This window comes from Micromesistius poutassou (assembly GCF_964030765.1).
Source record: "Micromesistius poutassou genome assembly, chromosome: 10".
Classification (NCBI taxonomy): domain Eukaryota; kingdom Metazoa; phylum Chordata; class Actinopteri; order Gadiformes; family Gadidae; genus Micromesistius; species Micromesistius poutassou.
The window spans coordinates 162,972-186,206 of NC_140280.1; the positions used below are offsets into that span (position 1 = coordinate 162,972).

Here is a 23,235-nt window from a genome sequence, read left to right on the forward strand (position 1 = left end):
TTTAAATAGTTTCAAGGAAGGTGCAAAAATTCAATCAAAGAAACAAAAAACATTCTGCTCATTTACAAAACCTTTTGAGATGTGTTGTTTTGACGCAGTCTATTAGACCATAGCAGACGACCATAGCAGACGACCATAGCAGACGACCAGAGCAGCGCATGCTGTGACCATAGCGACCGCGGCCGTAAAGTGTGTGTTTGACCGTTAGCATCTGAGGGGACTCGGGCTCAATCATATTGCTTTGACCGTTAGCATCTGAGGGACTCGGGCTCAAATCATATTGCTCCAGCAGCCAATCAGACCCTAGGCTTTAATCAATCTTTTGTTTAACCAAACAAAATTAAAAAAAATATTTTATCTCTCAAACATTACAAAATTTACATAAGTAAATCACAAATGTTGTAAAAATCTGGCCTTGATGCTAATTAGCTAAGGCGGGGCAGGGGTAGAGGGAGAGCGTGTGTTAAAACCTAACTGCTCAAAAGTACATTCAAGCTTTTTCTGTGGCTCCTTCACACATTGAAATGGGCGACCTTTCCTTAACACCAAACCAGGCCTGTGGGTTAACTGGGAGATGGAGCACTGGATGAAGCCGATGGAAAAGGGAAGCCAGAGACCTCCGAGTGGAAGAGGGGCACGGAGCTAAAGGTGTGTGGTGGACACGCCCACCTGGGATGTCGTAAGAGCCAGAGTTCTGAAACGGTGTGAGGGCTCATCACAGCCCACCTGGTGGCGCGTCAGGGACTGGGCGGCTAGCATCACCTCACAGCACAGAGCCGTGGCCACTCAGAGCTGTATCATCACCCTGTACCACCACGACGGGGGGGGGGTCGGGGCAACGTGAGAACTGTATGTTATGGTTACGCGGGGGGGTGGGTTTGGAGGGAGAGAGCATGCAGATTAGCGAGCTTGGATTCTAAAGTTAAATAAATAAAGTCAGCCGCAACTAGATTTTGTATGCTGGTCCTCGGTGTTTAAAACCAGAAGACATTGTGAACATACAAAATTAAATTAAAAACATCTATAAAGCGTGTTATTAACCGACACTAGGGTTAAACGGCGCAGAGGAGAAAACAGAACACGCTTTAGTTTGTCTTCATGGCTCTGAGGGATGGAATGGAAATCCAAAAACTAAAAGACTTTTCCAAAGGCTTTGTGATTTGGGGAGAAAGGATCTTTTCTTTTTAAATATGTATAAAAATACAGCTTCACAGTAGACACAAATGTTGTGCATTACTGATAATAATAATAATCATCTGGTAACCACAATGAAACTTACATAGATTTACTTTTCTATTTATAAGATCAACTTAACATTTGTATCATTCTCAGCAAAAGTGAGAGATTTTAAATTATTATGAATCAAGGATACAAAAAGGTTTGCTCTCTCAAGATTCTTGACACAAGTAACTAAAGAATTGGTTTTCTTTACTCTTAAGAGTCTTCAACTTCAAGAATACTGGAAAACGAGGAGGGCCAGTGTCCGTGGGGCGGAGGAACCGGACGGAGCCGTCCCTCATCGTCTCCAGGACCGACTCTCGTACTCATCTTCATCATCCTCATCCTCTTCCTCCTCCTCCTCGCCCGGCAGAAAAGAGCCGACATGCTCCTGTTGGGACAGAATGAAGAACATTTAAGGTCTAATTGAAGAATACGAAAGGGGGCAGGGCTCCACGCCCAGCCAACAGGATTCTGTCTGCAGTCTGAAGGCATCCTGGAGCCACGTCTAAACCCAGGCTTTACTGATATGGAGAAGAAACACTGTCCCTGAATGTCAGGCGATTCATGTTACGATTCATGTTTGTTAAACTCAAATAAATAAAATGTTCTGACAAATAAAAAATATATAATCTGGTAATTCTGGCTGTTGCAGATCTTGAATGAGACAGTCCATCTCGAAACCTAAAATAACCATCACAGAGGGATGCATCCACTGCACACCTACCTAATATCTTGTTAGGAAAACATTAAAAATCATATCAACATCCCAAGTCCGCTCATAAACTTAAAGTCTGTGGGAAAGACTCAATATTGTGTGTACCCCCCCCGCGCTCTGATGCTTAAAGCACGCCTCGATCTTTTGTCGATTTTTGCGTTGAGCATTGAAGCCTCCAGACATCTGATAAGAACCAACGACGGTGAATGAGTTACTAAACAACGACGTGTAAACTAGTCTGGGTCTGAGGGCCGCAGCCCTCTGGGGATTCACCCTCAACACCTTCTCAAAGCTGGGACGGAGCAGTGGGACGGTACTGGGGGCAGTGGGACGGTACTGGGACGGTACTGGGGGCAGTGGGACGGTACTGGGACGGTACTGGGGGCAGTGGGACGGTACTGGGGGCAGTGGGACGGTACTGGGACGGTACTGGGGGCAGTGGGACGGTACTGGGGGCAGTGGGACGGTAGTGGGAGCAGTGGGACGGTACTGGGAGCAGTGGGACGGTACTGGGAGCAGTGGGACGGTACTGGGAGCAGTGGGACGGTACTGGGAGCAGTGGGACGGTACTGGGACGGTACTGGGAGCAGTGGGACGGTACTGGGAGCAGTGGGACGGTACTGGGAGCAGTGGGACGGTACTGGGAGCAGTGGGACGGTACTGGGACGGTACTGGGAGCAGTGGGACGGTACTGGGAGCAGTGGGACGGTACTGGGGGCAGTGGGACGGTAGTGGGAGCAGTGGGACGGTACTGGGACGGTACTGGGGGCAGTGGGATGGTACTGGGACGGTACTGGGAGCAGTGGGACGGTACTGGGAGCAGTGGGACGGTACTGGGGGCAGTGGGACGGTAGTGGGAGCAGTGGGACGGTACTGGGACGGTACTGGGGGCAGTGGGATGGTACTGGGGGCAGTGGGATGGTACTGGGAGCAGTGGTACTGGGGTAAGTAAAGCAGGCCCTACTGCCACGTCCTCCTCCTTGGCCTCCTCCTCCTCTGGTTCTGCGGGCGCCGCTGCCGTCTTGGGCTTGTGCCAGGAGATCTGCAGCACGCGACCTTTGAACTTGGCCCCCTGGTTCGCCGCCTGGAGGGACAACAACGAGTCAGACTGAGGAGCACAGAGCCGGCGGGGGGGCGGACAGACTGACGCTCTGCTCACGTTCTCCGCGTCGCTGCGAGTCCTGAAGGTCATCACCACGCTGGAGCTGTCCTGCTCCCGCACCTCCTCCACCTCACCGAACCTCTGGAACACAAAGTTAACAGGTTAGGGTTAGTTAACACCTCCTCCACCTCACCGAACCTCTGGAACACAAAGTTAACAGGTTAGGGTTAGTTAACACCTCCTCCACCTCGCCGAACCTCTGGAACACAAAGTTAACAGGTTAGGGTTAGTTAACGGGTTAGGGTTAGTTAACACCTCCTCCACCTCACCGAACCTCTGGAACACAAAGTTAACAGGTTAGGGTTAGTTAACACCTCCTCCACCTCGCCGAACCTCTGGAACACAAAGTTAACAGGTTAGGGTTAGTTAACGGGTTAGGGTTAGTTAACACCTCCTCCACCTCGCCGAACCTCTGGAACACAAAGTTAACAGGTTAGGGTTAGTTAACACCTCCTCCACCTCACCGAACCTCTGGAACACAAAGTTAACAGGTTAGGGTTAGTTAACACCTCCTCCACCTCACCGAACCTCTGGAACACAAAGTTAACAGGTTAGGGTTAGTTAACACCTCCTCCACCTCACCGAACCTCTGGAACACAAAGTTAACAGGTTAGGGTTAGTTAACACCTCCTCCACCTCGCCGAACCTCTGGAACACAAAGTTAACAGGTTAGGGTTAGTTAACAGGTTAGGGTTAGTTAACACCTCCTCCACCTCGCCGAACCTCTGGAACACAAAGTTAACAGGTTAGGGTTAGTTAACACCTCCTCCACCTCGCCGAACCTCTGGAACACAAAGTTAACAGGTTAGGGTTAGTTAACACCTCCTCCACCTCACCGAACCTCTGGAACACAAAGTTAACAGGTTAGGGTTAGTTAACACCTCCTCCACCTCACCGAACCTCTGGAACACAAAGTTAACAGGTTAGGGTTAGTTAACACCTCCTCCACCTCACCGAACCTCTGGAACACAAAGTTAACAGGTTAGGGTTAGTTAACACCTCCTCCACCTCGCCGAACCTCTGGAACACAAAGTTAACAGGTTAGGGTTAGTTAACACCTCCTCCACCTCGCCGAACCTCTGGAACACAAAGTTAACAGGTTAGGGTTAGTTAACACCTCCTCCACCTCGCCGAACCTCTGGAACACAAAGTTAACAGGTTAGGGTTAGTTAACACCTCCTCCACCTCACCGAACCTCTGGAACACAAAGTTAACAGGTTAGGGTTAGTTAACACCTCCTCCACCTCGCTGAACCTCTGGAACAAACAAACCAGTTCACCTCAGGGTTAGGGTTAGTTAACGGGTTAGGGTTAGTTAACGGGTTAGGGTTAGTTAACGGGTTAGGGTTAGTTAACGGGTTAGGGTTAGGGTTAGTTAATGGGTTAGGGTTAGTTAACGGGTTAGGGTTAGTTAACGGGTTAGGGTTAGTTAACGGGTTAGGGTTAGTTAACGGGTTAGGGTTAGGGTTAGTTAACGGGTTAGGGTTAGTTAACGGGTTAGGGTTAGTTAACGGGTTAGGGTTAGGGTTAGTTAACGGGTTAGGGTTAGTTAACGGGTTAGGGTTAGGGTTAGTTAACGGGTTAGGGTTAGTTAACGGGTTAGGGTTAGTTAACGGGTTAGGGTTAGTTAACAGGTTGTCGTTATCTAACCCTCTGAAGAGTCGCCGCCATGGTTAACGTTGTGTTTACACTCCAGAGATCTGACTAGATAATTATTTAACTGTTTTGCCTGAATTAAACAATTTACATATTTCATATTTTAAAGCTTAAATCAAGCTTTTGGATTCAAGCTTGGACGTGTACATATTTATTAATGTGTCCTCATGTCTGCTGCTGTGTTGACTGACCTTTAACTCTCTGGATCAGAGCGTGACCAGCGCGTTACATCAGAGCGTCATAATAATAATGAGTTATTAATAATAACGATAATGAGTTATTAATAATGAAGCCCAGAGTGACCAGCGCGTTACATCAGAGCGTCATAATAATAATGAGTTATTAATAATAACGATAATGATAAGTTGTTAATAATGACGCCCAGTCTCACCACAAAGTGGGGCATCAGCTCCTCCTTCTCCTCCGCCGTGACCCCCAGGATGCAGAGGGCCCGGGGCCGGTGGTCCACCACCATCCTGTTCAGGGCCCCTCCGCGCCCCGCCGGGTCCCTGCTGCGCGCCCGGCCGCGGCTCACCGCCGGGGGGGGCCCGGCGTCCGCCAGCGCCCGCCCGCGGCCCCGCCCCAGGGAGGGCCGCAGCAGGCCCAGCCGCGTCGCCTGGAGGGAGGAGGGGGCTTTAGTGAAGACACTAAGACAAGACAAGCACTGTAAACCACTGTAAACCACTCATTAAGCACTGTAAACCACTGTAAACCACTGTAAACCACTGTAAACCACTGTATACCACTGTCATTAAGCACTGTAAACCACTGTAAACCACTCATTAAGCACTGTAAACCACTCATTAAGCACTGTAAACCACTGTAAACCACTCATTAAGCACTGTAAACCACTGTAAACCACTCATTAAGCACTGTAAACCACTGTAGACCACTGTAGACCACTGTCATTAACCACTGTAAACCACTCATTAAGCACTGTAAACCACTGTAAACCACTCATTAAGCACTGTAAACCACTGTAAACCACTCATTAAGCACTGTAAACCACTGTAAACCACTCATTAAGCACTGTAAACCACTGTAAACCACTGTAGACCACTGTAGACCACTGTCATTAAGCACTGTAAACCACTGTAAACCACTGTCATTAAGCACTGTAAACCACTGTAAACCACTGTAGACCACTGTCATTAAGCACTGTAAACCACTGTAAACCACTCATTAAGCACTGTAAACCACTGTAAACCACTCATTAAGCACTGTAAACCACTGTAAACCACTGTCATTAAGCACTGTAAACCACTGTAGACCACTGTAAACCACTGTCATTAAGCACTGTAAACCACTGTAAACCACTGTAAACCACTCATTAAGCACTGTAAACCACTGTAAACCACTCATTAAGCACTGTAAACCACTGTAAACCACTGTCATTAAGCACTGTAAACCACTGTAAACCACTGTAGACCACTGTCATTAAGCACTGTAAACCACTGTAAACCACTCATTAAGCACTGTAAACCACTGTAAACCACTCATTAAGCACTGTAAACCACTGTAAACCATTGTAGACCACTGTCATTAAGCACTGTAAACCACTGTAGACCACTGTAGACCACTGTCATTAAGCACTGTAAACCACTCATTAAGCACTGTAAACCACTGTAAACCACTCATTAAGCACTGTAAACCACTGTAAACCACTCATTAAGCACTGTAAACCACTGTAAACCATTGTAGACCACTGTCATTAAGCACTGTAAACCACTGTAAACCACTCATTAAGCACTGTAAACCACTGTAAACCACTGTAGACCACTCATTAAGCACTGTAAACCACTGTAAACCACTGTAGACCACTGTATACCACTGTCATTATGCACTGTAAACCACTGTCATTAAGCATTGTAAACCACTGTAAACCACTGTCATTAAGCATTGTAAACCACTGTAAACCACTGTCATTAAGCACTGTAAACCACTGTCATTAAGCACTGTAAACCACTGTCATTAAGCACTGTAAACCACTGTAAACCATCTGTAAACCATCAATCTCCGCTCCACCAGCAGCTCGTCTGCCTCCCGCCCCCGCCTGACCCCGCCCCCGCCCACCCCCTGACCCCGCCCCTCCGGCCCGTCCTGAAGCCTCCATCTTTAATGAGGAGCCTCCATCAGTGGAGTCGTTAGAGCGTCCTGCTGGGCTCTTAAGTGGAGGAGGAGGAGGAGGAGGAGGAGGAGGGGAGGGGGAGGAGGAGGAGGAGGAGGAGGGGGAGGGGCGGGGGAGGAGGGGGAGGGGAGGAGGGGAGGAGGAGGGGGTGGAGGAGGAGGGGGAGGAGGACGGGGAGGAGGAGGGGGTGGAGGAGGAGGGGGAGGGGGAGGAGGAGGGGGAGGAGGGGGAGGAGGACGGGGAGGAGGAGGGGGAAGAGGGGGAGGAGGGGTAGGGAACGGATGAAGGGGCGCGGGGGGGGATGCATTTTTAACCAGCAGCTAATTCAAGAGCGTCAGGGACGAGGAGAGAGTGGAAGTAGGGCGAGACGAGGGTACCGGAAACATGAGAGAAAACACGTGTTTTTCTCGGTGTTGCAAACAAATGCTGTAATCCAATTAAAATGGATGATGGTGATGATGGTGGAGGTGGTGGTGGTGGTGGTGATGGTGGTGGAGGTGGTGGTGGAGGTGCCGTGGAGCTCAACAGCCCAGCCTCCCTCTCGGAGCCTCCGTGACGGAGGCTCCGAGAGGGAGCCAGCACCCCAAGGCTCCAAGGCTGCTGGATAACACCCTGGCAGCGCTGTCTTCCCCACAAGTGAAACCAAACTGCATCTATATATATCATATATACTATATATACCATATATACTATATATATAGTATATAGAATACAGGCAGGGGGTCCCTCACCTCTACCTGCAGCAGGCCCAGCTTCCTCCTCAGGTCCGTGGTGTCTTCTCCAGAACTCATCTTCTTATGGAAGTCCAGCTCAGCATCCAACAGCTCCTTATGGGCCTGTCCCCACACAGGAAGAACAACACTGATCTGTTTGTTGTTTTTGTTTCATCAATTTGTTGAAAAAAGTGTAACAAATGTATGTATTAATCTATCAATAAATACCCCGGGCCAAATCACCAGGATCCAAAGACCCTGCTCCAACACACACACACACACACACACACTTACGTCGACCTTGCTCTTGGGCTGGCTGTGGTTGGGGTGGGCGGTGGCGACCAGCGCGGCGGGGGTCATGTCGTTCTGCAGGAGGCTGATCTTGTCCGTCAGCTCCTTCAGGGTCTTCATGATGTTGGCTCTCTCCTCAGGCCTCATCGCCCGGTTCTTCTCCAGCCGGCTGATCAGTGCCTGCGGGGACGATTCATTCATTCATCAATATGTGAACAATGACGGGCACCTTTATGACGGCTGACTAGGTTACAGATGGTTACGTCTAGGTATTTTGTTAGACAGTAGTAATGTTTGGGTCAATTCAGGCAGCTCTGGGAAGACTAAAACTTGGCAGACGTGTTTTACATAGAACTGCAAACGCAGCTTTAGAGCAGGTTGGGTTTGGTTTGGTCTTACCTTCTGACACTCTATCTTGGTGTCCAGCATCTTTTTCCTCATGTCCTGTTGGAGTTTCAACGCCTCCTGAACAAAGTAGAAAAATGTATACAATGTTAGAGACACATTTACGTTTAGGGCATTCTGCTGACGCTTTTCTCCAAGCGACTTACAAACATTTACTTACGTAAATATATATTTAATAAAAACTTAACAGTAAACTCTTGCAGAGCATTAACAGTCCAACGTTAAAGGGCTCTGAAGGAGAAGGGTTAAAGGAGACGTGCCTGCTTCCTCCGGAGAACCTCGTGGTGCACTTTGGCCATCTTCCCCTTGGAGGCCTTCAGGGCGTTGGGCGCGTACAGACTCCTCTGACCGGCCGCCGCCGTGGGCTGGAGAGAGAGAGGAGACAGTCAGAACAACACACACACACACACACACACACTTTGTATTCCCTCACTTCGTTATTAAGTGTAACACATGAACCTATTCATCGTTAAAGGTTCAGTAATAACGGCGGTAGAGCCGGAGGCGTACCACGGCCGGGTCGGCGGCGGGGGGGGGCAGGCAGTCCAGTCTGACGGCGGCGGCGGCGGCGGGGGGGGGGGCGGTGCTTGGGCTGGATGTTGTTCAACACGTAGGCTGCTGGGTTGTGCTGCTTGATGCCCTGAGGAACAAGACCAGTTAGACCAGTGAAGACCAGTTAGACCAGTGAACAGGAACACACCACAAGACCAGTTAGACCAGTGCTGCTACCATTGAGGAACCATCAGTGTCATTGGTTAGAAATGACGTCAGCTAACAGTGGGTCAATGAGTGGTCTGCTCTGTAGGAACAAGAGGAGCATCTCCCGCCATCCAACTCTTCACCATCTCGCCCTCTTTCCTGTCCTTCCTCTTTACAACCAAACCCATGAGGCGCTTCTTGTATTCTGCACTGAGCCGCGAGCTGTTTGTAACGCCTCTGTTGGAACGGCTCAGTGGTTGAGTCTGATATGAAGGCTGTGTCCTGTTGTCTGATATGAAGGCTGTGTCCTGTTGTCTGATATGAAGGCTGTGTCCTGTTGTCTGATATGAAGGCTGTGTCCTGTTGTCTGATATGAAGGCTGTGTCCTGTTGTCTGATATGAAGGCTGTGTCCTGTTGTCTGATATGAAGGCTGTGTCCTGTTGTCTGATATGAAGGCTGTGTCCTGTTGTCTGATATGAAGGCTGTGTCCTGTTGTCTGATATGAAGGCTGTGTCCTGTTGTCTGATATGAAGGCTGTGTCCTGTTGTCTGATATGAAGGCTGTGTCCTGTTGTCTGATATGAAGGCTGTGTCCTGTTGTCTGATATGAAGGCTGTGTCCTGTTGTCTGATATGAAGGCTGTGTCCTGTTGTCTGATATGAAGGCTGTGTCCTGTTGTCTGATATGAAGGCTGTGTCCTGTTGTCTGATATGAAGGCTGTGTGGGGCCCTACCTTGTTGTCTGATATGAAGGCTGTGTGGGGCCCTACCTTGTTGTCTGATATGAAGGCTGTGTGGGGCCCTACCTTGTTGTCTGATATGAAGGCTGTGTGGGGCCCTACCTTGTTGTCTGATATGAAGGCTGTGTGGGGCCCTACCCTGTTGTCTGATATGAAGGCTGTGTGGGGCCCTACCTTGTGCATGTTGCTGTGCTGGTGGGCCGGAGCGGAGCCCTGAGGTCCAGAGCTCTGCTCCTGCTGCTGCGCCCCGACCGCTCCGCCCCCGCCCCCCCCGGGGCCGGCGGCCAGCGGGTTGGCGCTGGCCTCGCGGTGCCAGTACACTCTGATGAAGCGGTTGTTGAGGACGGCCTCGGTGCTGGAGATGGCGCGCCGGGCCTCCTCGTTGGCCGTGTACTGGATGAGTGCCGCCTCGGGGTCCCCGCCGAACACCACCTGGCAGGAGGGTGGAGCCACAGTGACCCCACGGAGCGACTCCACGCCGCGCAGCGGGCTGCCCAGGGGCAATACACACTTTCCTATATCCTAGTGCAATTACTTTCAACAGTATTTTATTGGTTGTACTTTGTCAGGTTGTTTTGTCTCATGTCTTTTTATGTTATTATAGTATTGGTGTCTTTACCACGGCTGTAAACCAAATAAAGAACTGAACCGGTTCATGCCTTTATCACCAGGCTGGGACCTACGGCTGAGACCTACGGCTGGGACCTACGGCTGGGACCTACGGCTGAGACCTACGCTTTGGGACCTACGCTTTGGGACCTACGCACTGGGACCTACGCACTGGGACCTACGGCTGAGACCTACGGCTGAGACCTACGGCTGAGACCTACGCGCTGGGACCTACGCGCTGGGACCTACGGCTGGGACCTACGGCTGAGACCTACGGCTGAGACCTACGGCTGAGACCTACGCTTTGGGACCTACGCGCTGGGACCTACGCGCTGGGACCTACGGCTGGGACCTACGCTCTGGGACCTACGCGCTGGGACCTACGCGCTGGGACCTACGGCTGGGACCTACAGCTGGGACCTACAGCTGAGACCTACGGGCTGGGACCTACGCGCTGGGACCTACGCGTAGTCCCAGTACCTGTTGGGACCTACGCGTTGGGACCTACGCGCTGGGACCTACGTCTGGGACCTACGGGCTGAGACCTACGCGCTGGGACCTACGCGCTGGGACCTACGCGTTGTCCCAGTACCTGTTGGGACCTACGCGCTGGGACCTACACGCTGGGACCTACACGTTGGGACCTACGCGTTGGGACCGACGCGCTGGGACCTACGCGTTGTCCCAGTACGCGTTGGGACCTACGCGCTGGGACCTACGCGTTGTCCCAGTACCTGTTGGGACCTACGTGTTGTCCCAGTACCTGTTGGGACCTACGCGCTGGGACCTACGCGTTGTCCCAGTACGCGTTGGGACCTACGTGTTGTCCCAGTACCTGTTGGGACCTACGCGCTGGGACCTACGCGTTGTCCCAGTACCTGTTGGGACCTACGTGTTGTCCCAGTACCTGTTGGGACCTACGCGCTGGGACGTACGCGTTGGGACCTACGTGTTGTCCCAGTACCTGTTGGGACCTACGCGCTGGGACCTACGCGTTGTCCCAGTACCTGTTGGGACCTACGTGTTGTCCCAGTACCTGTTGGGACCTACGCGCTGGGACCTACGCGTTGTCCCAGTACGTGTTGGGACCTACGCGTTGTCCCAGTACCTGTTGGGACCTACGCGCTGGGACCTACGCGTTGTCCCAGTACCTGTTGGGACCTACGTGTTGGGACCTACGCGTTGTCCCAGTACCTGTTGGGACCTACGTGTTGGGACCTACGCGTTGTCCCAGTACCTGTTGGGACCTACGTGTTGGGACCTACGCGTTGTCCCAGTACCTGTTTGCTCATGTTCATTTGGAAAACACAATACACTTGTGTGTAGGCTGTGTGACTGTAGGCTACTGCTGCCTGTCTTGGCCAGGTTGAAGAGATGTTTAATCTCAATGACGTATTCTTCTGGTAAATAAATATCATATAAATAAATAAAATAAACATCTTAAACTCTCATGTCAGGTAGCCAATGTACAATCCACTAACTTTTTTTACAACTAGATGCTGAGCGCGCGGAAACTCTAGTTCTGATAATGGATAGGACGGACTGAGGGCCGGTCGTACATCCCATAATGAGCGCAGTGTTGAAGCGTCTCCCGGGTTACCTGGATGTTGACGATGGTCCCGAACTTGCTGAAGTGCTCGTTGAGCTTGGTGATGTTGTTCAGCTCCCGGGGGATCTTGCGGACCTCCAGCTTGGTGTTGACGTAGTGGTTCCTCTTGGGGAACGGGGGCTTGTGCTGGCTGTTGAAGCCCGGCCTGCAACACACGGAACCATGAGACCATGAGGACAGAACCATGAGAACATGAGGACCATGAGGACGGAACCATGAGAACCATGAGGACGGAACCGGGGGGCTGTGCTCTGTCTGGTTCCTTTATGTTTACACTAGTGTCTGGTTCCTTTATGTTTACATGCTGCACTAGTGTCTGGTTCCTTTATGTTTACACTAGTGTCTGGTTCCTTTATGTTTACACTAGTGTCTGGTTCCTTTATGTTTACACTAGTGTCTGGTTCCTTTATGTTTACACTAGTGTCTGGTTCCTTTATGTTTACACTAGTGTCTGGTTCCTTTATATTTACATGCTGCACTAGTGTCTGGTTCCTTTATGTTTACATGCTGCACTAGCCTCGTCAGACCGTCCAGATATTATAGTCTGTGTGTCACAATAAACATCATTCTGGCCTTGAAGGCTTGTAGGTTTGGGGCATTAAAAAGCAGTCTTTAAGAATGCATCTCTTTTTAGAAATGTTATTTCAAATAATTATAAAATAGTGCTGCCCTATCAGATGTACACAATAAATCATTGAGACAATAAATACATTATTTAAAAAGAGATAACGCAAAGTTCAAGAGTTCTTTTGTACAACAATCTCCACATGACCGTGGTCAGTGTTACTGAAGTCTTAATCCCTCGTGAGCCTGCTGCCTTAGATTATTCATTAGTATTAATTGATTAGCCCTGAATGGCTACAAATACTTAAGACTTCGCCAACAATTGACCGAGACAAAGCCTCCCGTTGGCTCTGGTGCTGAAACAGGACCGGGCTGGACTCCTGTTCCACGGAGCACAACGCCGCGGCGTGGGGGGGGCTTACTTCTCCATCCAGGGCTTCTTGGCCGGAGGGGCCTCGGCGGGGCCCATGGGCCCCAGGGCTCTCTTGCGGGCGTCCTGCTCTGAGCTGAAGCGGTTGAGGCTGCTGCTGGGGGCCGGGGCCACGGGGGCTGGCTCCGTCTGGATCACGATGTTGGCAGCTGGATGGAGGCAGTGGGGGAGATGACACTGCTCAGAGAGACCCTAACACTGACAGACTGAACGTGTCCTTAAAGGGGCAGGAAGGCGGACTGCTGCACTGTGGTCTCATGACGTCCTCTCACCTCGGGAGCTCTGGCCGTCCCCGGAGGTCAGGCCGATCAGGTTGGTCCGCTGGGTCTGCACTCGGGGGATGAAGTGGCGGTACTGCTTCTGGCGGCCCGGCCCGGTCAGGCCCGGCAGCTCGGGGTTGTACCCCTCCAGGTCGTAGCCGTCTGCAGGGGAGAGGAGAGGCTTAGGAGGGAGGAGACTGTGATGAATGAAAGGTGGAGGAGGTGGAGGGTCAAACACAACGAGGGGAAGGACATCGAACACGCCAACAAAACACAAACAGCTGCCCAAAGAAAAAACAGGAAGAACCATTTAAGAAGAGATCACAGACAACGGCATAATGGGATTGGTTTGTTCATCTATCTGATCACAATACAGTGAGGCACAAAGGGTAGGCTGAAAGAAGACTGTATTCACAGCATGCTCTTTAACTTACAACTGGCTCCCTGTTGTAATTAAACTGTTGTTGCTGGGGGCAAGGGATGAATAGATCCGCTACACTATGGACGTCCATTAACTCCTTTTAATTATTTAGAACACCATTACTTCTCTCTGGACCATTAGCATCTTTTCATATGTGGGCATTTGCTCATTTAAATACTTAACATTTCTTAAACACATATCACAACATTTCGGTTTTTAACAGCATGGATTCAGTGAGAGGTCATTTATATTCCATCTGTGGTCTCCACTATGGGGAGATCAGTAAAATCAAATCAGATAAATCCATGTTTTTGTTACTGAAAACATGATAATTAAGTAGTTAATTAGTAGTGCTGGTCTGTCTTCTAAACTGCTATTAGGGGCACTCCACAACACAAAATAAACATTGAATTATGTCAGTCTTGTAATTTAACATTATGCTCATTAGCAGTGCCACCTTGTGGTTCAAAGCTAGAGCTACAGTCGCCATTGGATAGAAGATAGATAATTGTAAAATCATATTAAAGGTGTGATATTATGCTGCCAGCTGTGAGTGTGATTAGTCATTAGGCACGAAATACAAAACCTCAGAAGAAAAAAAGATGATGAAAAATGTAGGTTTACACAAGCCAAAGAAATGAGTACAGCCCTGTGCCTACAACAGATCAGCCCTCATGGGTTCACCAGGAGGTTTATCAAATATTGCATTGCTGGACATTGCACCGGTAAAACAAAGTATGTTTTACAGGTTATTTTGAGCTATCCTTTATGAATCATCAGTCACACAACAAAATTAATATCTAGACAAAAAAAAAACAACACCCTCAAAATGTTAGGAAAAATCAAAGTGGAAAAAAAAATGAGATGAATTAAAAAGCCAAAATTTGACACGCAAGACAACAGCGGCACCAAAGACACAACGCCCAACGTGAACCAGGAGGAGCTGCTTACAGTCAGACTGGGCATACTGGGGGTGTAGCGGCACGGACGAGGACGGAGGCGGCGGCGGTGGAGGAAGACGAGGAGGAAGTGGAAGAGGAGGCGGGCGCCCCACGCCCGGCGGTCCAATCGGCGCTGAGGAGGTGATAGCCGATTGGTGGTTAGGGGTTTCTATCCCACCGGTAGCTATCAGTGGGGGCCCTGAGGGAGACACAAGCTACCGCCTCAGACACAGGAATGAGCTGTAGGACACATGTAGGACACATGCTGCTCTGTAGGACACATGTAGGACACATGCTGCTCTGTAGGACACATGTAGGACACTTGTAGGACACATGCTGCTCTGTAGGACACTTGTAGGACACATGCTGCTCTGTAGGACACTTGTAGGACACATGCTGCTCTGTAGGACACATGTAGGACACATGCTGCTCTGTAGGACACATGTAGGACACATGCTGCTCTGTAGGACACTTGTAGGACACATGCTGCTCTGTAGGACACTTGTAGGACACATGGTGCTCTGTAGGACACTTGTAGGACACATGCTGCTCTGTAGGACACTTGTAGGACACATGGTGCTCTGAGGCTAAACCCAACACTCGCCTCGAGCTGGGCCCCGCCCACTTTCCAATAATACTAAAATGGGAGGAGCCAGAATGTTGACGATTGAGGCGGTTACCTGGTAACCAGAAACAGACAAAAACAGCTGACCCGCTGCGGGTCTCTCCTGTGCCATCGACAACAACCTGAGTCCATATTCACATCCTACCGCTGCATTCAGGGTGAGGTTTGGAACAGGGTCAATCAACAGCCCTGCTGTTTCACCCCATTACATCACTTCATCACCAAAACAACAACTCACGTAATTCAACCTTAACCGTTACTGTGTAGGTCTGAGCCATACGCAGACTGCTCAATGTAGTCATATATTCAACGTTTTGACCTTGATTTGTCTCGTCTCTATTTAAGTCCATTTCCATTAGGTGGACCAGAGGGACTTGACCCCCGGGACTCATAAAGTCATCTAAAGTGTGTTCCATTGACGCTGTACTATTAGTTTGGCGTCTATATCTACAGAGAAGTAGGAAATAATAATAATTAATACAGTCTGAAAAACGGACTATAACTGGACTATAACATGGGCTTATATCAAGTCACGTGTAGAAAAAAAACAAACATGCCACGACAGTTGACCAAATGCTTTGAAAATATGATAGATATCCCTACTTAGTACCCTACAAGGCCAAACTGTTGAAATAGATTTAGTGTACCTAACGAAAGGGATTAGCTAAGCTCTTCTAATGAGAACAGTATCTACACACTACAAGTCTGGGTGTCCCAAAATATGACAACAAATGTCAACAACCAACATTTAAGCTTTTCACAATAAGACAAAATTCAATGATGATTAGTACCTTACCGAAAATACATGGAATAAAGACAGAAAATAAAGACATATTCCCCTTAGTTTTTAAATTGTGGTCACAAAACCCAACTACTAGCTGGGCTAAAAGATTAGAATGGAACCCCGTAGCTCTTATCATACCCACTGGAACGGTTATTGCAGTTGTTATGGTGATGTTATACGTGAGTTTTGATATTTCAAAAGGATCCACAGAGAGAACCTGTAACCCCCACAGACACACTAACTGAAAGGAGAGAGAAGGACGGGACTGGGTTCAAAAGGCTGTCTGTTGCCGAGGCAACTCATCTATGCTTTACACTGAAGCATTGCATTCTATTTGGTCACTATAAGTCACTATGGGAGTGAACCAATTCATTAATATACAAGTCTAAATGACTGCATATCAAATAAACAAAGCCGAGGATGTCAGCATCTAGTGACGGCGGCTCTGATGAAACGGTTTGGAGTGGAGAGCGTTCCTCCAGAGTCTGTACCAGGAGGAACCCCTAGAGGCCTCCAGCACCTTAATGCACCCCTCTACAGGGGGACCAGTGGACCAGGACTGGACCAGTACACCAGGGGAGGACCAGTACACCGGGGGAGGACTGGACCAGTACACCAGGGGAGGACCAGTACACCAGGGGAGGACCAGTACACCAGGGGAGGACTGGACCAGTACACCAGGGGAGGACCAGTACACCAGGGGAGGACTGGACCAGTACACCAGGGGAGGACCAGTACACCAGGGGAGGACTGGACCAGTACACCAGGGGAGGACTGGACCAGTACACCAGGGGAGGACCAGTACACCAGGGGAGGACTGGACCAGTACACCAGGGGAGGACTGGACCAGTACACCAGGGGAGGACCAGTACACCAGGGGAGGACTGGACCAGTACACCAGGGGAGGACTGGACCAGTGAACCAGAGGAGAGGCCCTAGAGCGAGAGGCCCTGGGGGGTGAGGCCCTGGGGGGTGAGGCCCTGGGGGCCCTGGGGGGTGAGGCCCTGGGGGGTGAGGCCCTGGGGGCCCTGGGGGGTGAGGTCCTGGGGGGTGAGGCCCTGGGGGCCCTGGAGAGAGAGGCCCTGGGGGGCCGGGCCCTGGGGGCCCTGGGGGGTGTACTCACGGGTCATGGGGAAGACGCCGGGCGGCGGGGGCTGGCCGTAGTGGGGCATGGCGGGCATCCTGTGAGGCCGCGGGGGCTCAGTGATGGGGGGCATGGAGAGGCCGGCGGGCGGAGGGGGGATGACGGGCGGCGGAGGGAAGGGGATCATCCCGGGCAGCGTGACGTCGTCCACCACCAGGGGGTCGTTGCCGTGGTCAAAGGGGCACAGGTCGCCCCGGACACAGAAGCCCTTTTCTGCATGAGAAAACACAAAGAGACGGGTTGAGACCACAGTTAACACAAAGGAACGGGTCGAGACCACAGTAAAAACATAAACGGGTCGAGACCACAGTAAAAACATAAACGGGTCGAGACCACAGTAAATCCTCATCCGCTGAAACATTGGTGTTCCACACAAAGGGTTTGGGTCGACCGTAGACGTGTACAGACAGCACAGTTACCCGGCTGTCACATGCTCCCTTGAGGGGCTGCAGGGACGACTGAACAGCTTATCATCATCAGTCAGGAGGGAAAGGATCTCCGTCTGACTGCCTCAGGGTGAGAGGGAACCAGCTCAGGGTGAGAGGGAACCAGCTCAGGGTGAGAGGGAACCAGCTCAGGGTGAGAGGTCATCTTTTATGGTAACCTGTTATCAATAATGTTCGTCCTCACCAACAATCACAATTTGTGTCCATCTTCATGCTTCCAATTCCCAGAACAGAACATCTGAGGATCATTACATGTTGTACATTCAGTTCTAATCATAAAACGGGTGGCTTAAATCAAGCGATCTGATTGGTTCCCAACTGTTGTATATTGAGCGTATACACACAGCTATGACGCCCGTTCAGTTTACAGAGTTCAGTATCACTCCGCGCCTAACTCTAACTGTTGTTTATTTATATATAAAAGCAATAGCATAGTTCACTGAAGCCTAAAAACATGTTGATTGCTGGAGAAGGTGGAAATGTTGTACAGCAATAGGCACACGGTGAGTGAACTCCATAGTAGGCTAAATTGCCGGCAAACCGAGCTACCGTCTCTAGCCTTCTCTCTGAAGGACACTACAGTGTGTTGCATAGCAACCGCCGTACACTTTGCAGGCAGCCAGGAGGGACTACTTTTTTGCATTCGTTAAAAAAATGCGGGGGTTGACAACGCCCCTTAACTGTGGTATAATGAGAACATCAGCCTGTCTGATCTATTGCTTAAGCGTACAGTATTCCAGACCAGATCAACATCTATACCAACATTGAGTCCTTCGTGTCTGAACTAAATTCATGAACACGGTTAGAACAAATACATGTCACCCAAGCCCATAGTCTCTCTCACACACACCCCCCCCCCCCAAGGGTCCACCCCCTTGGGGAGGGGGGGGGGGGAATCAAGGACAGGGAAATCAGGGGGAGGGGGAAATCAAGGAGACTGTTTTTTACTGTGATGCCCATTATGTACAATCAACATTCCACATAATGTAGCATATAATAAGGACACGCTGGGTTCAACAACCTCCGTGGGCAAGGCGCTGTGCTCTTGGGCAGTCATAATAGTGCACACACACACACACACACACACACACACACACACACACACACACACACACACACACACACACACACACACACACACACACACACACACACACACACACACACACACACACACACACACACACACACACACACACACACACACACACGAGAGAGCGCGACACCAGCGTCACCTGACCACCTCATTAAAGACAGACGATCCCTGTTGGCTGCGGTGAAGGATAGCGGAGCGGGCCGGTGGGACCACCAGACACTTTGAGGAATCACAGCGTTCTCCTCTGGGACTGAGAGGGGCGGGGGAGGGGCGCTCCCAGAAGAGCAGCCGTAAGCAGGGGTCATTAGTAAAGAGGGATACAAAGTCTCCGTGGGCCAAATGGCTGATGTTTAACCACAAGTTACACACCGTGAGCTGCATAACAATTGCAGAGTTTCGACAATAAAGCAGTGGCTAGAAAAACAAATTATTATTTGACTCAAAGTCGCGACCCGACCCCGGATAAGCGGACGACGATGAGGATGAGGACTCAAAGTCAACTATTTACATTTAGGACGCTTATGTCCGAAGTGACTCAACCATTCGTACACAGATTCACACAGCAACGGCAGCCAGCAGGAGGAGCCGGGGATCGAACTCGCAACCTTCTGGTTACGAGTCAACCCGCTCTACCTCCTGAGCTACTGCCTCCAGTTGCCAATAGGAGGGGCACGCGGTCATGAGAGGCCTACCGTCGTAGTCCCTGCAGCGCTGCTTCAGCGCCGCCCCCTTGCTGTTGAAGGGCTTGCCGCCGTCTTGCCGCTGGCTGTTGTAGTAACTGGACCAGCTGTCCGTGGTGCTGTCGGGCAGGTGGGCCGGCGCCGGGGCCACGCCGCCGGGGCCCGGCCCTCCGGGGGCCACGGAGGAGAAGGGGTGCGGCGGCGTGGGGAGGGGCAGCAGCGGGGGCGGGTGGGCCTGCTGAGACGAGGAGGACGAGGAGCTGAAGGCGTCCGGGTCCTTCCTCTCCAACTCGTATTTGGACTTGAAGTCTGTCAAAGGGAAAAGAGGTTACAGCACGATGTCAAAAGGAGGAAACCAATGAATTATTAACACAACATTTATATTATTTCGGAAATCCAGTTGGGCGATACAGAAAATTGAGATACAAAAATTCTCTTAGCTTAACAATATATTCAGAAAGTCAACCAGAAAAGCAAAAAGATGTGGATCAGCGATAAAGGTTTGGACCTGGGATGAGCTGGGGAAAGGTCCAGCCCGCACTGGTTAATCGCCAATGGAAACCCTGCCATGCGGTCCACATGTCTCCCACCCCGCCCTCCTGCAGAGACCAGCGCTTCTACCCCAAAACCATACGGGCCGCCAGCTCAGGTCCACCGCTGCAGTCTCCTCCTCATCGTTGTGTAAGTCCTCTGCCCCCTGTCCGTCTTTACCTCCTCCTCCTCAGATCCCTGTCCTCACCTCTGCCTCCTCCTCCTCCTCCTCCTCCTCTGTGCTCCCGCTCCCTGCTCTTCCCTCGGCTTCCACTCCTGCTCCGGCTCCGGCTGTAGCTCCTCCCTCGTGGGCTCCCCCGTCGGCGTTCCGGGCGTTCCCTCTCCCGGTGGGAGTCACTGCCACCGCCTCCGCCACCCTTCCCGTGGCGCTCCAAGTCACGCCGCTTGCGGTCCTCTCGCCGCCTGTCGTCCCTGCTCCTGAGGGTTCAGGAGGAGAGGTGTTTGGGTCGGGTTGCGTACTTTAAACAATGAGTCCTTCAGAATTAAGATTTCATTGCCTTTAAAAAGACAATTCTAGCTATTTCTCTGTTACAAACAAAGCAATTGGGAATGTATGCATAATTGCTCTGACTAAATGCAAAAATATTACATTCATTTGCAAAACTAGGCACAGAGAAATGTATACGTAATCTTATATTTTTACTTCCAAAATGGTTAATAGTCCAATTGTTTTTTTCGGTTGGAAAATGTCAGCTGTATTGCTACTCGATGACATAAACAGGATAAAATGGAAGTTGTCAACAAGGTGAACCAGAGCACATCACGACTCAGACTGATGGTTCCAGGCCCTGTCCTCAGTGGGCCCTGATGAGGAGTCTTTACCTGGACTCGTGGTTTCTCAGAGGACTTCTCCTCCTCCTACTTTCTCTCTCCTCCTCAGCCGGTTCAGCCTAGTTAAAAAAATAAAACCACCAGTAAATACATTAGTCCAAATTTTACCGCATTACATTGAAATTCTGTTTTTCCATTATCCTAGCTTAAAGACATCACTCATTCATTCCTGAAGGATTCTATACCGAACTAAGTAATCTAAATATTACTAACTGAAGGACAGCAGGCTTTGAGGTATAACATTAATAATAATTCAGACAATGGTTTCTAATTCATTTACCTCCACTAAGTCAGGTTTGACTGCCAGCGGTTTCACCTCTTCCTTGGGCGTTTCCTTTGCGGGGTTATTTACCAGGTAGTTCTTGGTTGTCAGACATTCAAAGAGTTTATCCACGAATCCTGTCGTCTCTGCAATAGATGGAGTATAGGAATTAGGTTTTACTTAAAAAGGTACATGTAACATTGGCATTGGTAACATTGAGTGTTTAAAATGGGTACTGCAGACCAAATTCACAATGTAATTCTAGACAGGCAGAGTAGATACAACATTTTTTTTAAGAAAGTGCAATTACACTATTTGGACAATAGCGAAGCGACATCCCAAACTGTAAGATCATCAGCCAATGGATACTTTTGCGGTTAATTTATTGATTGATAATTAAAATCCATCAAAAGTGACATCAGCCTTTAAATGCGTCTCCATCTTTCAAATGCAACCCCAAGATTTACCCGTATTTTAGCACGGCTCTGGTCATGTTTTTTTACGGTTGGGTAGAATCTAGTAAAATGTCAGTTGATCCAGTTCTCTGAGTCAATCACACCAAACAGTCAAAAACCAAAACAAACGTTCCAACCCAGAACTAAATTTATAAAGAAAAACATAGAAACTGAAAATGGTTGTTGGAGAGATTATTTTGACTTGGCAATCTCCTTTAAGGTCAACCATTGACTTAGCATCTCCTTGACCTTTAAGGTAAACCATTGTAAGTATCAGATGCATCCCTGCCTGAAAAGGCAAGTGTATTCTTTGCAATTTGGTTCTAGTTGTGATGTTGATTGGGTCGGGCTCTCATTAGGTTGCCAACTGATCAAAAAATATGCCTAAGCTAGGCCGTGCGTTTTGCTTCATCCATTTCAATATACAGCTGAACAAGTAGACCGTTTTAAATATTTAAACTTTCAAAGAAAATAAAGATACCTTTCTGTAGGAAGACGTCAAGTTGATCGGCACAGAGTGCTTTCAGGTCTTTCTCAGGTTTGTCCTTCTTCACCAGAGCCACAACATAGTTGGCCAACGCAGAGGGATCTGCTTCACATCTGCGGATCATCATAAATGCGCTATTAATACCTGAATCGTTGTTTAATTCAACGAATTACGTTTACTCACAAGTCTTGGCAGTCTAGTTGTTGCTTCACTATTATGGAATGACAAACGATGTGTAATCCAATGAACACTTGTCAAAAGAAACACTATAGATGTAGCTTTCCTAAAATACAAGTCAGTGTCATCAATACATAACTGTGCTGGATAACTCAGCCAGCTGGCTGCAGAGTAACGTTACAGACCTCAACGTCCTCTACGCTGAATACATCATTCAGTGCATACATAAAACAATGACAAACTGCAATACAACTTCCCGAAGTCGGTGAAAAGTAGGGTTGTTTATCCCTGCCAGAATGCAGTAAGCTAGCGGCCATAGTGGCTAACTCGTGCAGGAACCTGACAACAGATGCTAAGGAGAAGCTCCATGGAGAACCCCACTCTGGGGCTAGCGCTAGATGCTAAGGAGAAGCTCCATGGAGAACCCCACTCCGGGGCTAGCCGGGGCTAGCGCTAGATGCTAGTGGGCTCCATGGAGAACCCCACTCCGGGGCTAGCCGGGGCTAGCGCTAGATGCTAGTGGGCTCCATGGAGAACCCCACTCCGGGGCTAGCGCTAGATGCTAGTGAGCTCCATGGAGAACCCCACTCCGGGGCTAGCCGGGGCTAGCGCTAGATGCTAAGGAGAAGCTCCATGGAGAACCCCACTCCGGGGCTAGCCGGGGCTAGCGCTAGATGCTAGTGGGCTCCATGGAGAACCCCACTCCGGGGCTAGCCGGGGCTAGCGCTAGATGCTAGTGGGCTCCATGGAGAACCCCACTCCGGGGCTAGCCGGGGCTAGCGCTAGATGCTAGTGGGCTCCATGGAGAACCCCACTCCGGGGCTAGCCGGGGCTAGCGCTAGATGCTAGTGGGCTCCATGGAGAACCCCACTCCGGGGCTAGCCGGGGCTAGCCGGGGCTAGCGCTAGCCCCTTAGCAGGAGGCTACGTGACATTTCACCAGATCACTCACATTGGCTCCAGTAGTTTTGCCAGCCACGACTTTAAAGCTTCCACATTTTCTATGATCATGGTGAGCGAGACTCCGGCGCCGTCTATAAACTGAAGGTGCGTTGCGTGGGTCGCGCTCTCATCGTCCGCGGTGGATTTGATTCGAGGCCTCTGCGCTCTTCGCTCGCATTCGTCAGAATGCTTT

At 50.1% G+C, this 23,235-nt stretch overlaps 1 protein-coding gene across 1 annotated transcript; it reads right to left on the minus strand.

The window, feature by feature from the left end:
* Nucleotides 1–247: 247 nt before the first annotated feature.
* Nucleotides 248–23,217, minus strand: rbm27 (RNA binding motif protein 27). Its single transcript, XM_084474489.1, is given in 22 exon segments — nt 248–1,609; nt 2,901–3,020; nt 3,096–3,179; nt 5,145–5,369; nt 7,613–7,717; nt 7,889–8,065; nt 8,285–8,350; nt 8,551–8,655; nt 8,801–8,867; nt 8,869–8,930; nt 9,903–10,160; nt 11,938–12,091; nt 12,933–13,089; nt 13,213–13,362; nt 14,573–14,761; nt 17,095–17,328; nt 19,350–19,646; nt 20,077–20,306; nt 20,712–20,779; nt 21,001–21,128; nt 21,919–22,037; nt 23,053–23,217. Coding segments are annotated over 22 exon segments (3,147 nt in total). The 5' UTR covers nt 23,112–23,217; the 3' UTR covers nt 248–1,516.
* Between the last annotated feature and the right edge of the window lie 18 nt (nt 23,218–23,235).